The 24,190-nt window shown below is 39.3% G+C and overlaps 1 protein-coding gene across 9 annotated transcripts in view; it reads left to right on the top strand.

Annotated features, from left to right (window-relative positions):
• Positions 1-24,190, top strand: part of LOC117963733 (basement membrane-specific heparan sulfate proteoglycan core protein-like) — a 207,080-nt gene that overhangs the window by 52,737 nt on the left and 130,153 nt on the right. For all 9 annotated transcript variants that reach the window (XM_058993409.1, XM_058993408.1, XM_058993406.1 and 6 more), the window contains exons 4-7: positions 18,114-18,223; positions 18,929-18,987; positions 19,594-19,754; positions 23,236-23,361. In XM_058993409.1, coding sequence (XP_058849392.1) covers positions 18,114-18,223; positions 18,929-18,987; positions 19,594-19,754; positions 23,236-23,361 — 456 coding nt within the window. The remainder of the gene's footprint in view (positions 1-18,113; positions 18,224-18,928; positions 18,988-19,593; positions 19,755-23,235; positions 23,362-24,190) is intronic.

Below are 24,190 nucleotides of genomic sequence, written 5' to 3'. Positions count from 1 at the left end.
TACTATATCAAGACAAGCAGCATAACACAACCCAGAAAATGACAGTATAGCAGAAAGGCTCGTCTGCTTGGGTTCTTGTGGTTTTACATCAAAAGGAAGATTCCTTTAGTCAAGGCTGTTTTATATGCATGCCTGTCCCCTTCTCTAATTCTGCTACAGTAAAAATAGAGAAAGAAACAACAGAATCACACCTCATACAAAAAGTATTTTGCAAGCAGCACTTGACCATTTATAGCCATAGGTTACTGTAGCTCAGCAAATTCCACATAAGGTATTCTGAACCTCCAGTCTGATTGTGCCTGTAATGTTTAAAGATAGCTGTCAATCAGGATGTCAGTGGCTTGAAGGACATCAACAACCCTTCTACAAATAGCCCTCTATACCAATTTTGTTTCTTTTGTGCAAACCAACTATTGCATTTGCTGTACAGTGTAACATATACTTTGTTGCTAATAAAATCATGCTATACATTTCTCCATGCAATGCACATCCATTCACTTCATGTTTTGAAAACAATTTTAAAACATGTGGTACTACATTAAAGAAATCTTAGCCTTACACTTACCTAGTAATTTTTCTTTAGAGTGAAATTGTCCCCACCCTGTCAGGGCCTTCTTTCCTGCCAGTAACCAACCAGCTGCTTTGACCCTGGAGACAATGCTGAGGTATAGTGACCTAGGAAGTGCAAGTGGAACAGATTTCCTGGAAGGCCAGGAATGCAAACCGAGAAGGTTCTTTAGTGTAGTACCAGATATCAGGTTTGAAATGAAAATGTATGTCTGCTAGAACATGTTTTTCTTTTAATACTACATATAGTGAATTGAACTGAATGGCTGGTAAGATTTATCGTGTTGTGGGTTAACAATTGTCCCTTTTTTAAAGTTTCTATAACACATGAAGCAAGAAGCAGATTTTCATCTATAGCATCGTCTGTAGCTGTGCGACTGGCTGCAGGATCTGTGCTGCCAGCTTGCTGGAGCTGCGTGTGACGTCATGCAGCTGGCTGCGTCGAAGGCTCGGCTGCACAGACTGTGTGACTAAAACACCAGCAATGTCTTTTAAATCTCCTGCATAACCAAAAGACTGTTAACAGAAGAAAAGGGAGACCAGTGATTTTACGGTGCTAATAAGGAAAATTGAGTTTAAAAACCTTGGTTGGCATTTCCTTGAGTTAAAGTGGAAAGTTTATGGAGTTTGTTGCCAGGTTTCATCACTCGGTGTCATTTAATATCTGTTCAGGGTACAGTGTTCTCAAAAAGGAGGTTGATTTAACTGCCTTAGATATAAACTGACTGTACAGCTGCCAGTGCCCTTGATATGGGAATACAGCAGTCCCCAGCATCATAATATAACTGCGTTAATAATGTATTAAACCAAATCGGTTTTCTTTGTTCCTTTATAATTTACTTTTTAGTTGTGGTTGTTCACACTTTGTAGGTTTTGATAGGTTAATATGTTCTGTCTGTACACAGAACAATTTCCAGACTTCTAGTTGAATGTAAACATGGCCTTTTATGGCAGTTTCAATACATTGTAATAGTGTCATTTGTTTTGTTTATTATTTTTAAAGGATTTGATAGGACATTGGGCCTGACACTTGATGTGTGCACCAGTAATTTCTTCCCTTGTCAAACAGAGTTAGTTAGCTTTCATTAAAAGTCTTGGTTACAAATAATGGCTGGAAATTCCTATGCATTCCAAAGCATTAGTTGTTGCGGTTTCACTTGAATTCATTATGAATTCACGGCCATTTCTTTTGTATTGTCTTCAGGACTACAAAAATCATAACAAACCCTCCAAATATTCAGATGTTACTTTTAGGTCATGTAAGAACGAAGTACTGTTTTGCATTTGCAGCTCAGACTAACACAGAACTTCAGCCTGTGCGACAGAGAAAACATTCTGGCTCTTAAAAGCCGTCAAGGACCATAAACAGCATTGCGAGTGCAAACAAGTGGGTGCCTCACTCGGCGACTCGCTCCCCCTGCAGCAGAGCAGTCGGCACGCCTCTTTGTGTCAGCGCAGGGTTCAGTTTTGTGGTTCTGGAGATAATTATATCACATGGAGGACGAATGGTGGCAGCTGCAGTTATTTTTGTAACCTCCCTTTGTTGTAAACTTTACTTCTCGTAGCCTGCAGAAGCACCAACTCCCATGACATTTCGATGGCTAATGAAAGACTGCTGGGGGAAAGGATGGGTTGGCAATGGGCAATATGAAAAAATAAGATTTATGATTCTCAATTCCAACCATCTCTGAAAGTCCAACTGTAGTAATAAAGAAAGATACAAATTCTATTAATATGAATGTGAACTAACAGCCTTTGGGGTCAGAGTTCAATCCATAGGCGTGGTTAAGAACACCCTTTCGCTTGCTTTTTTTTTTAAACATTTGAAGTTGTTTAGGAGTGTACAAAACCGCTAATGAATGGACTACACATCTATGTTTTCATACACTCAATGTGTTAGTTTGAAAGCTTAAATGGAATATAAATACATTATTGACGCTGGTACATTGTGAGAAACCCTGTCACATTTATGACTGAGGTACTTTGCATTGCACTTTACAGGAGAGCACTATGTGTTAAAATACTCCATTAAACTACACAGGACCAGACGCACAAGTGTTTGCTGTCGCGTGCTTGTGGAAACACAGCTAAAGACAAACAGTGATGCTGAGAAGGGTTGACAAATGTAAAACGCACGTTGTCCGTTGATTTGTCATCATGTTGTGATAAAATAGCAAATACATATCTGATTTAAAAACAGCTGGGTGTGTTTTTTTTAACTATCAAATACCAATGCGTCAAAGTAGGCTTCCATGGTTCCCTTATCTATTAGAAAAATAAAAATACATCACTGTGGTGTGTCATGTAGCCGTCTGTTCCAACAGTGAAGGTCTTTGCTGTGCTGATTTGCAGTGATATTTTCCAGTAAATATTGCAAATGCTGCAGATACGGTTCCTTGAGAATCTAAAAACTTCAGCAGCTTTTGCATTGGCTGCTAAATAAAGCTATTTTTTCATAGCTGAAACAGAACTTAAAACGTTTTTACCCCCTGAAAAAAGCATGGAATGGTTCAACTTTAAACTGGGAGAACATCTGGAAGGTTTCAGTTTGGCAGTTTTTTCCAACTTTTATTTACAAGATGAGGGTAAAGTTTTAAAAACCACTTCACTTGCATAAAAGGTTACTTCATATCACTGTGTGTGTCCCTGCTATTTAACCGCTTTACTTCTGAATATACTAGTACAGTTAATCCCAACCCTGGTAGTCCGAATTGATCTATAATTACAACAAAAGCTGAAGCAGCTGCAGAAACCAGTATACTCTAGCACTGCTGTATAAAACGTATACAACTGTCTCGCTTATTGCTGATTTTTTTTCATGAAATTGGGAGAATATCGGAAAATATATACAGCAGACTAGACGAGCTAGACAGATTCTGATCCGAACTCCATGCAAATCGCTGATCTGTACAGGGGACGGTCCCAGTCAGATTAGGGACAGTGTACTTTGTGTTGTGGATTGTTCTTTTATTGTCCTTTTTGAGTTAGATCACGACACACAATTCTTACCAACTATTCCAGCACAAATAGCTACTGAAAGGACTCCTCAAGTTGATTTGTGAAGTGGAATTTCATTTATCTATTACTTTTAAGGTATCCTCTATGAAGATCCTTGAATGTTTTCTGGGTAACCTAGTTTAAACACCCTAAAAGCACAAACTGCTGCACTCCTTGGATTTTCTCCACCTTGATTATAAAGGGAAGGTGCAATTGAATCTGATCTTGGGTCACGTAAAGGCCATCGTCTGCGGCAATTAAACAGGCGTGAGGTGCTGTGTCGGCTCCAGTATTCATACCATTCTGTTTTTGTCTGTTATGATAAAACTTTTGTATAAAGTTTATTTCCTCAAATTGTACGCCTTATTTCTAATTATAGTACTGTGTGTGACTGTACCCTTTAACTTATCACAATGTGGTAGTGTAGCTTAAATAAATAAATTTGCACACTGCTGTATATAAATGAAATCACCTACCTTCCCTGACAGTTCGCATTAATTCATGGACATCCATTCTGTCTGTTTTTTGGCCGTCTTTTGTGGCCTTCGCAGTAGGCGCTCATTGGGGAAGTTCCTTCATCGGTGCAAGTGTGAGAGAGTTCTGCTAGCCTCCAATCCTAACTGGGGCTGACAGAGTCCTAATTGCAGTCTCCATCTGCTGCTTATGGAAACCAATGGGACTGATTTCAAATCGCTTTCAAGTCAGTCTAATGGCAGGTGAAAACGTGAGATCAGAGAGTTAATTAAACCAGAGATGGATGGCACAAATGTGACTTCTACCCCATTTAGCTGTTCTGTAGGTTTTAGACATGTCTGTTATTATGTTGTGTTATGTTATTACATATTCAAACTGTATTGTTTATTTAAGATACTGTGTTCATGGTTTAAAGGGTGTTTTGTTTTATGAATAGTTCAGTGTTATGTGTCAGTGAAGCACTTCAAATTAAAAATGTGAAATTATCTGTTTTAATAATCTATTAACTGTTTATTAGCCAAACAAAAAAAAAAGTGTTATGATTGGAATGTGTATTAAATGCGTTCTTACAGTTGAAATAACCATCCCTTGTAGGGAGTGTATCATCTACATTTGTACCAATCCCCTGATTGTTTAAACACTTGTGGTTGAGAGACCCTGCAGCTTCAGGTGCATTTTGTCATTCATCTAGCCCAAACTTAGGAATAGTTGCACACTTTTGTATTATTTAATATGATTTAATCCAGTTTCTGTTACAGAAACATGAAAAAAGGAGTACACTAGCTGTACAGACTGTTGTCCGGCAATGGTATAAACCTCTAAACTTTTAGCAATAGTTCAGAAAGTTACACACATTATGAATGAGTTTTGAGTCACATTTTCGTAATTAGTTTTATGTGAAGATAAAAATTCTATACGAAAAGACCCCAGTGATTCACCATCAACCGTGTGGCTTGAAAACCCGTTCCATACCCTCGCCACTCTGTGTGAAGTGTCTCCTACCCTCTGTTCTAAGTCTGTCGCCACTTAATTTCCAACTGAATCCCCCTGGTCCTGGTTTCAATGCTAGGGTTAACCGTCCTTCGGATGGGGCGTGAAACCGAGGTCCTATTGCAAGTGACTCTGCAGCAGCAGTTGTGATGCATAGTTCACCCCCAAGTCTCTAAGTCACTTTGGATAAAAGCGTGTGCTAAATGACCTAAATAATAATAACTTCCTCAACTCCAATATCTAGTCATGTTTTGGAGATATGGAAAGTAAAACAGAAGAAAGCAAGCATTCATGTTGTTATTAACCCACATCCAAGTAAAATGTTCCAATTTCTTGAGAAAAACAGGAAAGTCATTTTTCATGACTGCGTGTGTTTTCTATTCTCATTCCTGGTACTTCATTTAAACTGGAAGTGTGGACTGTCCAAAGGATATCCTCGTTTTATCTTGACACACAGCATGAGATAAAAAAAACACAGATTTTCCTGAAAGCCTTTTAAGCACTTTAATTGTAAAGTTTCTTGACATTCTGATTCCAGGCGTGCAGTTTTGACAAAAATGCTCTTCAATGCTATATTAATCCAGCTGTAGTTTTCACATTATTAGCATTACTAAATAGAATTAAATACAGTGAAAGACGAATTATACAGTTGAGTGGCAGTGTTAAGACACAGTGCTGTGTAGGTAGTTTAAAATATACTCCAACATCATAAAGCTTTGTATAATGGCCTTTCTCAATAAATAAACAAACTCTTTGCTAGGTACAGTGAAATGTTGTTTGTGTGAATTCACTATTAGAATTCACAGTACATGAAGGCTGGAATTGTTTGTGCCATGTATATGCCTGACTGGTAGTAATCTGGACCTGTAAACTGTATCTCCTTGGACATTCATATGCCACACAGATTTTTGTGTGTTCTTTCTCTTCCTGTAGCTCTTGTATTGCTTAAGGCTCAAATGCTCACTGCATTTTTTTTCTGGGACTTCTGTAAAAATGTAAAGCACATTTTCAAATATAAACTGCGTCATAAAACACAAATGGCTGTGGTTCCAGTAAGAGGGAACCTTACCTTGTGTTTGTATGATCTCAGGACCCCCTTCTGTTCTTAATGTACACGTTGCTAACAGAATGACCGAAAATATGTTGCTATAATTTTGTTGGTCTCCGATTTTCCTATGAAAAACACATCCCTTCTGGTAAAGATGAATTTGATCTGTTGAATTTCATGTGTTGGATGCATTTCTTCAAAGCATGAAAAAAAGCACGCCATATGTTTATCAATATAATTGTTTAGAAATGCTATGAAATAATTCCATTAAAAATTAAATACACAATTTACATAATGTGCCATATAGGAAAATGTGAGATCTACGAAATGATGGTAAAACATATATTAGATAAGATTTACTGGAATTATTTTGTTCACTATTTGTACTTTAAGCAGTAGCAAAGGTTAGTTTTGCATGTTGTCTACAGTACAGCATGCTGTCACCAACTTCAACTGCAGGGGTACCCAGGACTATTCAATACAAAGTAGACATTTAAACATTTGACTTTGCTTTGAAGAGGAAAATCTAGCAGGAACCAGAATCTATTTAGAACAGCTGGTCAGATATTAATTTGCAATATTGTGTTTCTAAGGTGAGCAACAATCATGAGGGAAAACACTATTTTAAATGCTATATCTGTTTTCTAATCTTACTCTTCTCTTCTCTTCTGGTTTAATCCTTTCTTCCTTTCCTCACACCACCCCTCCTTTTCCTCCCTTCCCTTCCTGCGGTTCCCTGTCTCTTATGTATTAAAATCCCTCTCAACCCCTGAAACACAAACTCCTCCCTCTAACCGTCACACCATCACTTCTACCACCATACCCCTCTCCCTCTCTAGCGCCCTCTCTGGAATCTCCTGACATTGCTAAAATGATCAGCTCTGACCACCAGGAACACAGCACTTTAAGTAAGTGGTTTCTAAATCTAATGCATGCTCTACATTATTTTGGATACATGGCTGGACTAAGATTATTCGCCTTTACTTTATTTTGTAGACTTGAAGACTCTATTCAGTGATTTTCATTTGTTCTGTTCCTGGTGTTGTCCTGTAAAAATGAACCATTTAACTGCTATATTGCTTTGACCTTCGGTCATATCAATGATACAGACCTCAGACTTTGATGCAGTACACACCTGTGTTCTATGATTCTCTGAAGGTCCATTTACAAGTGGTGTCCAAAAGAAACTCTTTCACTGCCACATTTTGTAATCCCTGGATAAATCGTTGATACATTTTTCATTTTACTTCATGTTTAGGATTATGCTACCAGGAATGCCTCCCTGCTTGACAGGTCTGAAGTATGGAAGAGATGCTTCCATATGAAATTCTAAAGCACTGACGTCCCTATCAACCTGAATTAAAAGGATACTGAAACACAAAATGAATATGCCCAGAGTAGAAATGTTAACATAATGTTTCTACACATCAATACAAAGTTAAAGGATGCATTGAGTGGACACTCAATAAACAACTGGTCAGGAATACACACCCAGATGAAAATATATGATTTTCCAGAGGAGCCATGATACTGCACTTGAGGTGTTACCCAATTAAAAATAGCAGTATTGTGCATATCGGGAAGCTTCGTGTCCTTGTAGTGTAATCCAGGCTGTTCTGCTAATTATGGCTTGTTCTGTCACTGGATAAAATAGACAGGTGACTTCTTTATGAGCAGCCTGCAGTGTGGTCATTATTTCCACGAGTTTTTAAGGAAACCTGAAGGTGTTTGGGATGCAGTAACCTTTTCTAAATATATGTCAGTGGGTGGAATGGTGTCAATGTAGTAACACTTTTTACTTTTTCCAACTTGACTCATTCTCTCAATAAATATGAACCTACGTATAAATCAATATGTACAAAGAGAACCCCACATTTGAGAATATGCATTGGTTGAGAATATGGTATTTATTTTGTGATGTAACCATGTGCTTCTGGAAATTCTAGGAAGTATGAGGCTTCATGTAGAGTACACGGCAGTATTGTCTCCTTTACTGAGAACGTGATTCCTAAATTCAACACTATTGCATGTTTTAATAGTTATGGATTTAATATTAAGCACAATAAGCCGATCTGTGTCTTTTTACACCCAGGAATTTGAGAGTGGATGTCCACAGGCTACAAAGACCAGACCAGCAAATCCCCCCCCCAACGTAGTTTCATGAATTTAAACAAAAATATGTTTGAGCTGGTGCCTTCATCAGTTGGTGCTATTAAACTCCAGCTGTAACGGTTACATTTGAAATGGATGAAAAGTAACACCTTGCCACCTGCGTTGTTAAGAATGGTTTTCACCAAAACACTGAGAACATCCACAGGCTACTTAGCGATCTGTGAGCTTAATCACTGAGATACTGTTACCTGTACAGTATATTTGCCACTAGGGTGCAGGGTCCCCTCTCTTCCAGTACTGGCAGTAGGCTGTGAGAGTGTTCTAGTGTAGCTGTGGTGTAACACTTTTTACTTTTCCCAACTTGACTCATTATGAAAACATGACCCAGAGACTTATCACATGCAGCATTTTTCAGGGACACGATGACTGTATCTTATTTTTAAACACATTTGGCCATCCAGCACCAAAATAGGTATCAAATGAAGAGGGAGCTAGGCTCACCTCTTAATAAATCACTGAAGTAAAGGCAGGGCCACCGCATTGATTTATTATTTTACATTTGTTTTTTTTTAAATTGTTGTTCCAATGTGTTTTGTTAATGGCTATTTAATATTGTCGGTCTAGTGATAGAGTAATGTCAGATCAAATGATTTATGTGGAGAGGTGATGTCTGCTCAGTTTGGATGAGTAGCGTTGGCTTTATATTCCCTGGCTCCAGAGGGGACTTTAACCTAATTATTTTATTGTTGGTTGCTAATGTCTTGTTCAATAGCGGCTATTACTGGGGAATATTGAGCCTCTCTCTTGTCTTGCTGAGAGCCGTGGAAAGAAGCCAAGCATGTGTTTCTGCCCTGGACGCTCATGTTAGCTTCTTGGTGTTTGACAAAGAAGCCATCTATCATCCATATAGACTGAGAGGAGGTGGACAATAGCAAGTGTTCCGGTCAAAGGGAACATTGTACAGCTTTGAATGATGGGATAGCAGCCCTAGAGAATATCTTGCACAGTCTGATTGGCTACTGCTTTTCTTTGAAGCTCCTACTGACCTTTGGTGCTTGGGTATATTTTGAACAGAAGAGGCTGGGGTCATGTAAGATTGCTTGCCCAAATTCATTGTTAGAAAAATACTCCAATAGAAGTTTGAAAAACAATATTCCAGGATGACCTGGATGTGATTAGTGCAATAGAAATCTCCCTGAGCCCCCACTGCCAGCTCTATTTCTCTGTCATCTGAAGGGTCCAATTCAAGTGCAGTTAGCTGAAGGGATTTTGAGCTGAAGATTCTGAAAGGAAGGTATGAATAGTCACATATACCAAGCAAGTGCTTTTATATGAATCTGATTGGCTAAAAGTACTGGTGGTCCTAAAACAACTTTCTAAGACCCTGTCACAAACTTAACTTGCATACAGAAAGGCCAGCTGTTCATTTGAAGGAATATACCCTTTCTAAAGCCTACCCTGCCTTCATTTTCATCCTCTCTTTCCTCCACAAACCCTTCTAATACCCCGGAGAAAACACTGAATAACTGTTTTTATAGCACTAGAAGCAGCCAGGAGTGAAAAACCCACAATCCCATTATTTCAAACAGATGTACAGCTTACATTTTAAAATATGTTTCATGTCAGGACTTTTCACTGCATGTTGTGTACAATTAAATGTAGTTAGAAGTACAAAGTCCTTTGTGGTTGTAGCTAATATCACTGCGACCTACTGTACTTTCTGAAAAAGACCTGTGGTCTGCTTTGATGATGATCCATTTAAGTTGTACGTTCCTTGGTGGACCCCCTGGGAAATGTCTATTTTATTTTTGGGATAAGCTGTATTCTTTGTGCCGTACAGTGTTTATTCACACTTCTAACTTCAGATAAGATCTTCTCATGTAAATCTGAGAGAACATTTACCCTGAAGGTAAACATATTTGAACAGGGATTTTTAAAGCTGAATTGTGAGTTATGGGGCGTGGGCTTCAGAAGGCTAGACACAATGTGATGGATGGGGTGCGTAGCATTCTCGGTATAGATAAGAAAAGGGCATAGCGGTTGTGTCTGAGATTCTTGGAGAGATTTCTGACACAGTGTGTGATTTTGTGAAAGCTTCAGTTAGGAGTCCGATTTACTGTAAATTTAAAATAACTTGAACTTAGCCTGCAATTGGTGGGGTCTTGTTTGTCCCAGGTGCTGCTGGGAGGGCAGCGAGGGCTCGGATTGACGACTCTAATAAAGTCTTTGAAGGATGTCTTACAGTCTGAATACACTATCATGGCAAATTCCTTCCTAGCAGCAAAGAAAAATAAGAAATCAAGATATATGCTGCCGTATTTAATTATGGTACGTGCCTATGAATTTAGTGTTAAAATAATGTGTAATTACGATAAACATTTTTTTGTAAAATTTATTTTTTTTATAATGATGTATTTCCAGATTATTGTATAAAAGCCATGTGGTTTGATTACGGCACAAATTATATCTTAAAATAGCAATAATACTTTATTTAACATTATTATCTTAACAGAGGATTCCCAATACCTTATGTGCTTTGTCAGGACAAAATGATCACATGCCATTTGCTACTGGAGAAAATTCCTCCCTTGACCTGTCTGGATGAAATTTGCCATGAAAGCACCAATAATTATTCAGACAATTACCTTCAATTAAATATCCATAGCTTTATACAGTATATTAGTTATGTAAATTATGTTATGTAAAAAAAAAATCTAAGTGTTCTCTCAATCTATAAAACTTACTTTACAAACAGCTGGGCATTTTCAATTGACACTAACTGGTTTGTTTAGCAAAATGTGTCGCTTTAAAATGTAGGAATCATCAAATTGTAAATTGTATTTAGTGGTCTGTTTTTGTAATATTGACGTCCATTTACTTCTGCTGGAAGCTTAGCTGAAAACTCTCACTCAGAACACTGCTTCACTGCACATTGGCATGATTCTGGAGGTTACTATGTTACATCACTAAGCACTAACCCCACTGGCTCCTAGCGCAAGCATATGTAAATAACTGCTGTTCCTGCAGCTGAACACCTTGGTGTGATTGCTAAAGATTTTCTCCATGTCGGGAGCAAGTATGAGAGGGTCTGTCACATAAAACCCACAGTAGAAAGGTGGAGCTTGTTCCCTCTTATGTTAACAATTATCCACAACAAGTGGAACTGGGGCTGGTATGGCTTTATATTCAGGTTTGAGGTCTAGCAGTAGTCAGTGGAACCAAAACAGAGTTCTGTAAGCCATGGCTGGCTAAAGCTGGCCTTCCACTCCTGGTCTTTGTTCCAACCCTGTTCTAAACAGTTTAATTGAACCAATTAACCCTCCATCCAAACCCTAAGTAGTTAATTATATAAATGCCCCTCCGCTGCTCTTAGTCAGCCTAATATGTGTTGGATGGCGTTCAAAGCCCTTTTTAACAAAGTGTTGTTCCTTTCGAAAACATGTTTGAAATTGTTTTGTTTCCTGAATGTATCTGTTCGGACGGGAAACACGTTGTAAATCCCTCTGTTTATTAGCTTACTGTGCCTATTTTGGATTGCGGCTTGACGCAGTGAGTCACACGGGGGAAGGTGGTCGCATATGGGAGAGGAAAACTTATTTTGTTCTGTACATTTCTGAAACTTCGGAAAAAGTGTAATGCAGCTCTTTAGGTGTGTGGGGCCTTAAAGCATTTGATGAGAATGATCCTGTGGTTCATTGAATTCTTGACGTGTTCTTTGCATTCTTCTTGCTACATGGAGATGCTTTGTTATATAAGGCATCTATAAATCTTCAATGCCAGGATGACCACCCAACTGTTGTTAATAAAGTACTCTGGAAGTAGTAGGTCAACACAAGAACCAATTTAAATGGTATTTTTACAATATAATAAAGTTCTGTTGAGTGAACTCCTGTCAAATTAAGCTCAATTAAGGTGAATTTAATTGACAGACCAATTACTGCATTATCTTGGCAGCTGTCAAGGTATACAAAACTCTGTCTGAGAGATACAGCCCCCAACTTCACTTTATAGTGTTTAGATCCCCCTGTCCCGTGTTCTCTGTATCACACAGATTGTATTTTTCAACAAAAGACATACGCATTGTAGTGGATTCAGATCATGCTTCCTCCTGCAACATAACTGGTGCCCTGATTGACATCAGTGTGTATTATTGGGACAGAAAATGAGCAGGAGGGAGCGTAATCTGGATTCACTACAGTGTTTATAAGAGAAATTCTCTTTCTCATGGCGAATATGCCCAGGTCAAGATTGAGAAATGTATTTCCCAGATGATTTAGGGCCCATGATGTGTGAATAAATAGCAACACAACTGGTATTGCGTATTAAAAATGTATTTCTTCACTTTGGAAATCAAGGAATACAGCAAGTTCATTTACTGCCTCAATGCCCTTGGAGGCCTGGAGTCAAAGGCCCCAGTGGACATTAGCCCCCTATTTGGCACAATTGGAAGTCTGGGCTCCAGATGCAAGGGCTGTCCAGATCATAACTGAGCTGAGCTTGCTTTTCAGTGACTGTGAAGGTAAGCTCACCTAGTTGTAGTGTTTGAATTCATGATTCCATTATCATAACCAGCTACCAACATGGGTCTTCATAAAGGTCCTAAATATCAAAGAACCAGACCCACAGAGTAAAACAGAAGCTCTGCACAGCTAGCATTATCAGAGTCCTGTAATACAGAAAGAGCAACAGAAAATACAAGTCCCGAATCTAGCTAGAATACTATATTAATTAATGTTTGGAAGTGTTCGGCCTACCATTTTTCTTTAACAAGAGCTCATTTTGGCATAGAATCTAAGCTGCAGCTGGGAAGTATTAATCTGTCAGAATAGTTTGTCTTCTAATAGAATAGAATAGCAACTTTGTAAACACCCCCATTACAGATTAGAAGGCCGAAATTTGTAGGCCTTTTAAGAAAGGCTCCGTTTAGAAGTTTGGAAATTGGATGTCAGTTATTGAGTCTCTTGTGCTCAGTCAAGCTAACTACTGAGGACCAAAGGTCACATGTAAGTGGTCGGTTCCTGAGGCTGTATTGATTGAGAGCTTGAATCGGGCCTTTGTTTTTTGTACCCACAGGGCCTACTGTGTTGTCTCCCCCTTTCACAAAGCGGCTACAGTTATGTGTAGCTGTAATAGGAATATCATTTATGAATGAAGTATTTGGAATGCTCTTTTCCAGCAGTTTGCAATTCCTCCCTCGCAGTGTGCGGGGCTTTCTAATGGAAAAAGTGAGCAGATATTGGGACAATCTGCCTGCTGGATGCCTTGAAAGCCTAAGTTTGTTTGCTTCAGTATATAATCCGCAGTGATCTGAACTTTAATGCACATGAAAGATGACAAACGAAAAGAACAAGAATTCCAAGCACAGCATATTATTAATATCCATTCTGAAAGTATTTTTAGCCCATCCGTTGTCTGTACAACTTTTTTTTTTGTAAATTAAATTATGTATTAATTATTTATAAAGGCTTGAAACTCACCACTCTAACCCTGCATCTAGTCCTGGGTTTCTGAACTTCCCTCCTTGTTAAGGTGTATATATAGAGCTACTGATTTTCCATTTAGCCATTTTGGGAATGGAATTTTCAGAATTTTTTTTTTTTTTTTGCACTACACCCAACCAAGTTGAGTTCATTTGTCACGTGACTTCACTTATAGATTCACTATAATGAAGGGCGTTAAAGCGAGGGTGTACTGTACAGTATAGTTTACAGTAAGTGCAAATACTGCTTCTAAAATACAATATGAACTAGGATGCAACAAGTTAAGATTACATATATATATACTGTACAGAGACATAGTGCAAGGCTAGTGCATCAGCAGAGGATCCAGTAACATGGTGCGTAGGTCAGGCTAGTCCAGTTCATACTAGTAGGAGGGATAGATCAAGAGATCCACAGGTGCAGTCTAAACAGGTGGGTCTTGAGGAGGCGGCAGAAGGCAGCGAGAGACGGAGCAGTCCTGATGTTCTCCGGTAGCTGGTTCCACAACAGAAGGGCTAAGGAAGAGAAGGAGCGGGCATGGGAGGATGGAGAGTGGAGGGAAGGCATGACCAGTCTACTAGTAGAGGAGGAGCAGAGAGGGCAAGAGGGGGTGTAGGGAGATGGGAGGAAGAAGTGTGGTGTAGAGAGCGACAGGCAAGATCAAGGGTCTTAAATTGAATGTGAGCAGAAATAGGCATCCAGTAGAGGGGTAGATGAGAGTAGCGAGGTTGGGAGAATACAAGACGACCAGCAGAATTGTGGGGTGGACAGCCGAAGCAGGGAGACCACCAAAGGTAGTTACAATAGTCCAATCCAGAGAGTACAAGAGGACCAGGAGCTGGGCGGAGTAAGTAGTGAGAAAAGGACGGATTTGGTAGATGTTGCAAAGAAAGAAGCGACAAGTGTGTGTCAGGGAAGAGATGTGTTGAGAGGAGGAGAGGGAGGGGTCAAGAGTAAGCAGATGGAGATGGAGAAAGAGCGATAGTCAGGGGAGACTGAGATGGGGCGGTCAGAGGAGGGAGAGGAAGCAGAAGGAAAGTAAAGGAGGACAGATTTAGAGTAGCTGAGTTTTTAGGGTGGTGAGAAAGCGTCCAAATTGAGTAGCTAAGAGGCATTCTGAAATGTGGGAGCCTATGGAGGGAATGGTGGGGAACATCTGGGCACCATCAGTGTAAAGTTGGTAAGAGGAGATGAGAGTACCTAGCTAGCAGGTGTAGCGAGAACACAAGAGGTCCCAGGACAGATCCTTGAGGTACACCTGTAGAGAGGGAGCGAAGAGAGTCTGTAGTTTTATTGATATAAGTTCATGCAGCTATAAGGGAGGAGCAATTTTTAACATCAAACCCCTGAAAAAAATATCCACTCTAGGTTTCGGGTTCTAGTTAGTCCCTAAATATTTGCACTATGTATATACCAGATAAATGTGGTGGCTCTGTTGTCTAAATGCCTAGAAAAGTTGTCATTTCAGCTAATGTCGTCTTCAGTGTTACCAGTTAATATAGAATGCCAATAAGACGTTGTGGTCTTGTATGGCTTGGAATGTGATGCTGATGAGTGTTTGACCTGCCAGCTCTGAAGTGTGAGTGGATCCCGGCCTGAGAGGCATGTTTTCTGTGTGTATGAGGAGGTCTGTGTGAGGGAGAGAGAGATAACATGACTTCTTGAACGTGACGCTTCAAAAGGGTAGCACCTCACTGTGAGGAGTGGGGCAAATATTGGACTTCCTTTTGGGAAGCGGGCAGAGAAGCTGAAGTAAGCTGTGAGCTCAGTGTTTGCTTCTGTATTAGTGGCAGGGTGTGAACAATGAATTCCAGAGAGTCAAGTTATTTTAAGATTCTCTGTTTTAGGCTAAATGTTATTTTGGTTGACATGCAGTTATTTGGCACCATATAAAAAAAAGATATGGTCCATGAGCTATAAACTAGGCTTATTGAGATTCACAAAGGGAAGTTATTGGTAGAAGTCAAAATGCAACAAAACTGTGTTGTTAAACTGCGCAAAAGCAGCAGAAATGATTGAGGCTGTTTGGCCCATCAAGGCTTGTCTCTTCCTAGCACACCATTTGCCCCTACTAATGGGGAACTAATTTAATGGGTCAGCATATCATTTTTATGTATTTATTTATTTGTTCCTAATCTCTGTGCTATCTTTGAAGTAGTAACTTGGGTTACCTGTATCTATACCATTTAGGATTTTATGAACTTCATTTAAACCCCATCTTGCCTGTCTTGTAGTCTTTCAAGCTGTCCTCATAGCTCCTGGCATTAAGTCCTGGGATCAGCGTAGCAGTTGCCCTTCTCTGTAGTGAAGTCACATATTTTGGTAGTAGAACTGGACACAATGTTCTAGGCTCGTCTTAGCATATCTTTCCTAGATTTTTGGCAATGTAGCCCAACGTTCTATAAGCCATTACCTTTGGTTTCAGGAATTCTCAATTTTTGTCACCTTGCATACTCCCATAAACAAGGCCTTGAACAACATTATCTTGCCTTTATTTGCTATGGCAACATGCTCACAAGCCCATTATGTATTTGCTGTTGGTTTCCAGACTCTAGTGAAGCTAATTTATTCCGGTCTCCAAATACACTTGCTGTGTTCCAGATAATAGAACCCCAATGGGTAGCATAGAATATTAACGTAAGGCTCAGGTGGGGTCCAATTTCCTGGAACACAGGAAGTGAAGTATTGTGACAGGAAATATTGGCTTCATCCGAGTCAAAGTGAAGATAGTCTGCAAAGCTAAAAGATGAACAGCAAACCAATTTGTAGAAGAAATAAATGTTTTTAAAGCCTACTTTTAAACAGAAAGAGGGACAGCCTGTTTTAATAAGCTTCCGGCACATTCCCACCATGTGGGGCACAAGTTTCTTCTTTTGCATGGACACATGACACCTCCCCAGGAACCCTTTTCTTAATCACATGTGGGTAATGTATCATCATCAACCACAAATAGAGGAAACTCATCCCCAGAATTGGCCTGTAGTGTGCCAAAAATATATTTTGAGCATACACTGATCTGCCTGGCACACCACAAATAAGACTGCCAGGAGCTCTGCATATCACTAACATGAAACCTGTTATTTTGGTTCTTTTTTTGGAGATGCTAATTGGGATCCTTCTTACTCCCTGTAAATGGATTTCAAACTTTTCTTTGATGCCTGCCCTATCCTCGCCTGTACGATGGCTCCTTTGCTGGCGCATACTGAGGAAGCCGCGCAGATGTGCATATCTGCCTGTGTAGGTGTACTGGGAATGTGAGACTGGAGGGAAGCATTCAGATCCCACTTATAGCAGAAGTTAGAACACAGAACACTCTGAAGGCATGGCTTTGACAGTGTGTCTGGCAAACCAGGGGCAAGTCTAACTACTATTAAGGCAGAATTGTTTGCTGAAATTACAATTACAATGCTATTTTGTTCAGTCACAATTATATTGCAGTAATTGCAATTTATAGTCAGTTACAGATACATCAACATGTTTCCTCTGTTTGTTCTAAAATAACCCAAGCAATAATCACAGGTACAAATACAGAAGCATACTATAGAGCTTATTTTTTTTCCAAACAAATGGGGTCACCAAAAGTGGTTGAAAATATAAGAAATAATGATTGAATGACAAATAAATGCGTAATTGAACTGTACTTGATCAATTATATGGTATAATTATAGTTAAGCAGGTGTGCCAAGGATCAGCTAAAATTACAATTCCTTTGCAATTGTCAATCATTATGAATTGCACAGTTGTAATGGAGCCCAGGTCTGGGGTCCGGATAACCTTGGCTTTGAACAAAGTGTTTTCATTATTATTATTATTATTATTATTATTATTATTATTATTATTATTATTATTATTATTCTTGGATACTGTGCTTAAGGCCATTTGGCTTTTGTGAAAATAGGTTTTCTCTTGTCTCTTCACATTCCAATTTCTTTTAAATGATTTTCAACAAATAAACAATAACAATGATACTTCATCTCAGTTTTCTATCGTGAACATACTTCACCAGCATTGCCTAGTTTAGAAGAACTGAATGAAGCTCACATATATTACTGTAACCTGGGGGGAAAAAAAAGCATTTTAGGAAAATAGAACTCTATAAGGAATATCAGCTAACTACTGTACATGGATGGTAAATGAGAGTATGGCCAATATGTATCTGTATTGCGATCTATATTGGTACCTAATCTGTTTTTGTGGTGTAGATTACATGGGCTTGATTGCTGAGACAATGAAGGAAGCCTGTGCAATGCAGTTGAGCCATTCAGCCTGCAGCAATGGAAATCACTTTTATAAAAATGTATCTTTCGCATTTAAAAACAAACATAACATCAGCTTATGAGGTTGCAACATCTTTTCTCCTTACCAGTATGATTAACACCATGCTATACTTGCAGTTTACACACATGTATAGGAATATAACTGTATTCTGTTTCTGTTGTTTTTAGTATACTACAGAGCCCTTGTGAACTTCACCAAATCGCTACGCTACGGACCACAGCTGGAAGACATTTACTCTGAAGAGTTTCAGGATATATCGGACGCTGTCGTTGATACGGTAAGCAAACTACAACATCATACTGTTTTTAAAACCCTTGTTTCAGCATAGCTGATGAAAATTTGGATTTAGCCTTTTCCTTTTGAGATGCATGGAAATAGTAAGAGCACACAACAGGTTTCCACTTGTTCCGAGATTAAATCCAATTGGATTTAAACTCTTCCTTTTTTCCTTCAATGAATATGTGCTTTCACTTACACAAGCTTGTATCCAACCCTAACCCTAACTCATACCCACTGTAAGTTCCATTAGGGTCTAGCTCTGAATAACTGTTTTGTATTTAACTCTACAGTTTTTAGGTTTTTTTTTTGTTTTACTGGATCTCATTTTTGGTTCTGTTGCAATCATTCATATCCAATGACAGAAGAACTTGGTTAATTGCACTGTTCCAAATGACATTTCTAAGCAGATGCAGAGTTTGATCCAAGGATAGTACATCTCTGTTATCAGCTTTGTTATTTAGGTTTGTTTTGTACTTGTTCCATAAAGAGAATACTCCAGCATGGAAGCTGTGCTTATTTCACTTACGAGGATGTCTGTAAAGAACCCACTGACCCTTTCAGGGACTCGTCCAGGTTATTCAGCCATCCACATTCACTGGATTAGCTACAGTGCTCTGTAAACATTCAAGGAGTCTCCTCAATGTATTTAGAGCCCTGACAGGGATATATGTTACTAACACGCTTTTGTTTTTCCCCCTCACAGCTTGAATCTGAATATAGTAAGATTCCCGGAAATCAGGATGTCAGCGTGGTGCTAATCAAGTGAGTAATCAACTTTTTACATCTACTGCTAATTCAGAACTGATTTACCAGCGAGTAACCCACCCTGTAACCTACTCTGTATCGGTATTTACACATGGGGGGGCCACTGCTCTTGAGACCATTTTTGCATTAATAAATGAGCATGTGTTTGAAGAGGGGATGATTATCAATAAAGGCATATGAAGGTATTTCCTAAGCAAGCGGTCTGAGTGAATTGACAGTATGTGTCCAACTACCTTGACTCAGCCCAGAAGTGTAGTTTTAAAAAAAACACCAGTATCCCCCACAAAAGTAGTTGGTTCTGGTGTTCACATACACAGGTTTAATTTGCTTTGAGCTGGAGAATCTGCCAGGTAAAGGACGATTTTATAGAAAAATGGTAACTCGGCATTAGAGAAACAGAACTCGGATGCACCCCAATGCACTGATTGCAAACACCATTCAATAATACTGAAAAAAGGGGAAGCAAAGTGACATTCAAAGCTACTTCATGTTTTAATCTTTATGTGATTTTGTTTTTTCTTGTTTTTACTGAAAAGATGTAAATAGAGAACTTTGATAATGTATCCCCTCATGTTTTAGCTGTTACTGAATTCTACCCTATAGGCTGATCGATGGGTATGAGTTTGTTGAGCTGGATGTGGGTTCGGATTTCAACATCAACGATGCGCTGATCCGTAGCGTGCTCTACTCCGTCGTTGAAGAGGGGTCCATCGGCTCCTATAGCACTTCCGTGGAGGGCTTTCAGTTCAGACGTCTCGGAGTAGGTAAGAGGCAAACACTACTTTGGGACCTCGCATCTCCAGCACTGTACTTTTGTATTTACTGTTTTGACTGCTTTTCAAGCAGCTCATGTTCTTTTATAAAGCTGAGGGAACACAAAGCCACTTTGTGGCTTGGAACTTGATTTCAGGACACTAAGTTTCAGGTCACTGCATGGCACATCAGGGGAGACAGAGTTTGATACAGCAAAGTTGCCTCAAACTAGGTCTCCTGGTTTCCTGGAACCAGGTTTCAAGCCACTGTTCCTAAAAAAAGTGGCTTTGTGTTCCCTCAGTTTTAGGGAGGTTTAAGAGCAGGTTTCAGAAGACTGTTGAATATGGGTTAGAATTGCAATGTCCTGTACCAAGCTGTTCTAAAAGTACAGGTTGAACATGTTTGCATTTTACTTGTTGACAGTCACAAAGAAATACACGACTAAATGTTTTCAGTTACTTTATCGTTGTCTTTTTCCGCCTTAAATTTAGCAAACTTCTATTTTCTGTCAGGAAAAAATCTACAGTCGTCATCTGATAAATGTCAGCATTAATCTCTTTTAGCAATGTCTTGTTTTGCATGATGATGGAATGGAAGTAATGCAAATTAATAAATAGTGTCTGAACAGACTAGATCTCAGCCCAGTCTGGTCAGAACCGTTCTCTGGGGGACTGGTCGGATACTGCTGGTAGTCTGAACACAGCTAAGTTTAAACCAGAACCTGAAAAACCACCCTTCCAATCACGAGCAAGCAAGGCGTCTGTCTGTTTGTGGTGGTGCAGGCGTGCTGCAGGAGGTGCCTTTGCTCAAGGAGAGGTTTAGTCTAGATTTTGTTTAAGGATAGGGTTATGAACGTCTAGACTGTGTCTTAATGTGAACTGTACACCCTACACTCCAGGACCTGCCTACTGCTACCCCTTCCACTCCTGCCAGAGGACATTGTACACATTGAAAAGGTTGTAGCTCACAAAATAGTTACACATCTTACATGCAGTGCAATTCCATTTGCTACATAGGTCTTAAATGTGCATCTTGGTAGCAAACATGTATTTTTTTATTTTAAATAATGATATTTGGTAGTATACGAAGTTAAATAAAGTTCTCATTATTTCATGGTCTGTCACTGCTTTATTTCCCATTGTCTTTTGGGTCATGTTACTGGCTGAAAGCATGTCAGTCAACAGAAGAAGCAGCTGACTGCTGAATGACAGGAAAGCAGGCATTAAAGGGTTGGGGACAGTTTTACTCTCCAGGTGAAATGAACAAGGAAGTGCAACACTCCCTGAAAGCATGCCTTGCAAACGGATCACTTTAACCCAGTGTAGTACCAGATAGCAAGTTTTCAATAAAGCGAATGGAAGTACGCGTCAGGCAAGATGTATGGAATTATTTTGTGTCAGTTTAAGACACTGCCCAGGACTGGAGCCAATCCGCCCTCATCCCTGAAACATTTGCTGGGAGGTGAAGAGGCTCTTGGAATGTAGCCATCTTGCTCAAATGGATTATTCTGATGGATTATCCTTTGGAGATGCATAAGTAGCATTGTTTTTACGTCTTGCTAACTTACTCTTTTCGGTTCTAGCACAAACCCCACCACCTCCGGAAACAATGGAGTTCCTAGGTTTGTATCATGTGTGTGTGTCTGCTGCATGGACACTGTAAACCCTGATTAACTCTCCCTTAGTAACACACACACCTGGTATCACAAGGAAGCTTCAATTCCTGCGGCCCCTGACAGCTGTGTGAGTTACCCTACGTGCTCGGCAGCTGTACCCTTTGGTCTCACAGGAGGAACGTGCCGCTCAACATTATTTTGTAATTTTAAAGACTTTACTTTTAAGTAAGATTAGTATGCAGGGAAGCGTCCAAAAAAAGATGTCTCAACAGGTTTGAAGCCATCTGTTCTGAGGGGGAAATGAGTTTGAAAATGAAAAAGGTAACCAGTAATTTTTCACAAAGGGGGCCTTTTGTACTAGACAGATCCATTTTTTTTTTTTTTTTTAAATAAGCATTCTAACTTAATGAAGACAGTTGGACAGAGTAGGTCGTTTCGAATTGCATTTGTTTTTCTTTAACATAGTAGAAGCATAACAAAGTGGAAAATCCTAGTAAAAGCATTTTAAAGCATATGTAAGCATTGTAAATCCCAGAGAGGTATGGTAAAGCATATTAAAATAAATCATGGTAAATGCATAGTAAATCCATGTAAAAAGCAGTGGACTTGTATATGCCTATGGTAACTGGACCTGAAGAGCAGCTCTGGTGAAAGCACAGAGCTGTGTGTGACAGAAAACTAGGGAGAAAGACGCAATTCATGGGAGTTAAAGCATTTAAAATAAGTACGTTTAGCAGAATATTTTCGTTATCAAGTTGTTAAGACAGTCTTGGTAATCTGTGCCAGAGCCGGGTGAATGTCCCATGGCCCCCTCCCCTCTGCCTGCTATAAAAGCCTCCTCTGCATGCGCTGGGTCAGCCTGTTATCTGCTGTGTGAATATCACTCCGCTGACACTTTTTTGATGTGCATGGATTTTCTACACACTACTGTTGCTTTCAGCCAATGAGTTCAACCCTCCTTTAGATTTACTCCCAGTGCTTTCAACAGTCCTAAGTGTCATGTAATTAAACCAGGCATTATTTTGATTCAGTCCATCCTCTATTGTGGGAGAGAACAGTGGTAGGGCTTTAAAAAACAACAACATGTGAAAAGCAGACAGAAAAATAGTGAAAGAGAGAAAGAACTACTACCTAGGGAGAAAGTCACAATTAATGCGAGTTAAAGCACGATTAAAGATAACCGTGATTAACCTAATTAAAAACACATCTCACAGATGTCTTCAGGGCAGAACCGAAAGCAGTATAAGGCTTAGTTGGGGGTCCTATTTCCTGGAGCACAGTAAGTGAACTTGTAGTGCTGTGGCAGGAAAATTGGTCAGATTCAAAGTTAGTCCAAACTTCTTCACAATATAACAATAGATGTGTTCTTTCAGTTTACTTTAGAAATTTCACATGGTATACATTTACATGGACAAACAGCAAGACTGTTGTATTGTGCATTAGAGTGCAATTAGCAGTCAAGTTAGCGGTTTTAAACGGGTAAAAAATAATTAAAACTACTGGTTTGCTAATAGAAGGGGTTTTACAGTTTGGTCCTGGTTGACTCTTGCCCAAATCCCAAAAGGTCACATCCTTTTGCTTGATTAAACCATTTGTCAGTCCTGTTTCCGGATTGAATATCCTCTTTAATTGTCCTCTTGTCAAACACCATATAAAACATGATTGAAAAACTATGGTGCGGAGTGTTTAGCTCCCCCTTACTTTGGAATTCAATTGTGGCTTCTATCCAGATACATACAGTAAAAACTGTGGTGCTTGTTTTAGCAAGACTAAATAAATAAACTAATTGTTACAGTTTTGGTATGCTTGCAAGCAAGTGGTCAAATGTTAGCAATATTGTCTTTCTAATTGCCTCCTCCTCTTGTTTTCTCCCGCAGTGATCCCAAGACCCCGTCAGTGTATGTCGGATGAGTTTGCCTGCGGGGATGGCGAGTGTATCCTTCTGGAATATCGCTGTGACAACCGAGCAGATTGCCGGGACATGTCGGACGAGACTGGCTGTGGTAAGATCTCTGTGGCTACCTGTGCATTCATATTGGTGCTGGAATGCCTAATGGATTTTTAACATATCCAGACTTTTTCAGTAATTGTATTTTCTTATTTGCTTTGGCAGTCAAGCGTGTATACCTAAATCCAGTTTCTTATAGATCTATAATATACTGATGCACAATTATTATTATTATTATTATTATTATTATTATTATTTATTTCTTAGCAGACGCCCTTATCCAGGGCGACTTACAATCGCAAGCAAATACAAATACATTCAAGTGTTACAATACAAGTAATACAATAAGAGCAAGAAATACAATAACTTTTGTTCAAGTGTGACAAACCACAAATCAATAATACAGCAGATAATGAAAACATCAATAGCTCATTGGGCACACACATAATGTTATTTACATTTTAAATAGTGAGCAGATAGGTTTGTTGATTGTTTTGAGTAGTATTGTTCCTTGGGATAACAAAATACTGAGCACAAGTAATGTGATTTCATAAAAACACCAGCTGCTAAATGTTTGGTATTTGAGTTAAAATTGCCAAAATGAGTTAAGAATCTGTGTAAATAGCCATTTGAAAAGACATAATTTTAATTAACGCAAGAACAGCGGAAGATACGACCATGCCCCGCTTGAGTGATGAAGATCGCCTGGTTGCTATCGGCATGATTGAAGGCAGCCTGTCTGTGAGAGAAGTTACCCGGAGAATGAGATGTTCTACTTCAACAATCAGCAGACTAGTCCAGAGAAACCAGGAAACCGTCTCTGTGAGGGACAGGCCATGTCCTGGAAGACAGAGGGTCACCACACCAGCCCAGGACTGTCACAT

The sequence above is a fragment of the Acipenser ruthenus genome, chromosome 20 (genome assembly GCF_902713425.1).
Source record: "Acipenser ruthenus chromosome 20, fAciRut3.2 maternal haplotype, whole genome shotgun sequence".
Classification (NCBI taxonomy): Eukaryota; Metazoa; Chordata; class Actinopteri; order Acipenseriformes; family Acipenseridae; genus Acipenser; species Acipenser ruthenus.
The sequence above is the reverse complement of the archived record's forward strand: the minus strand, read 5'-3'. Positions and strand labels throughout refer to the sequence as shown.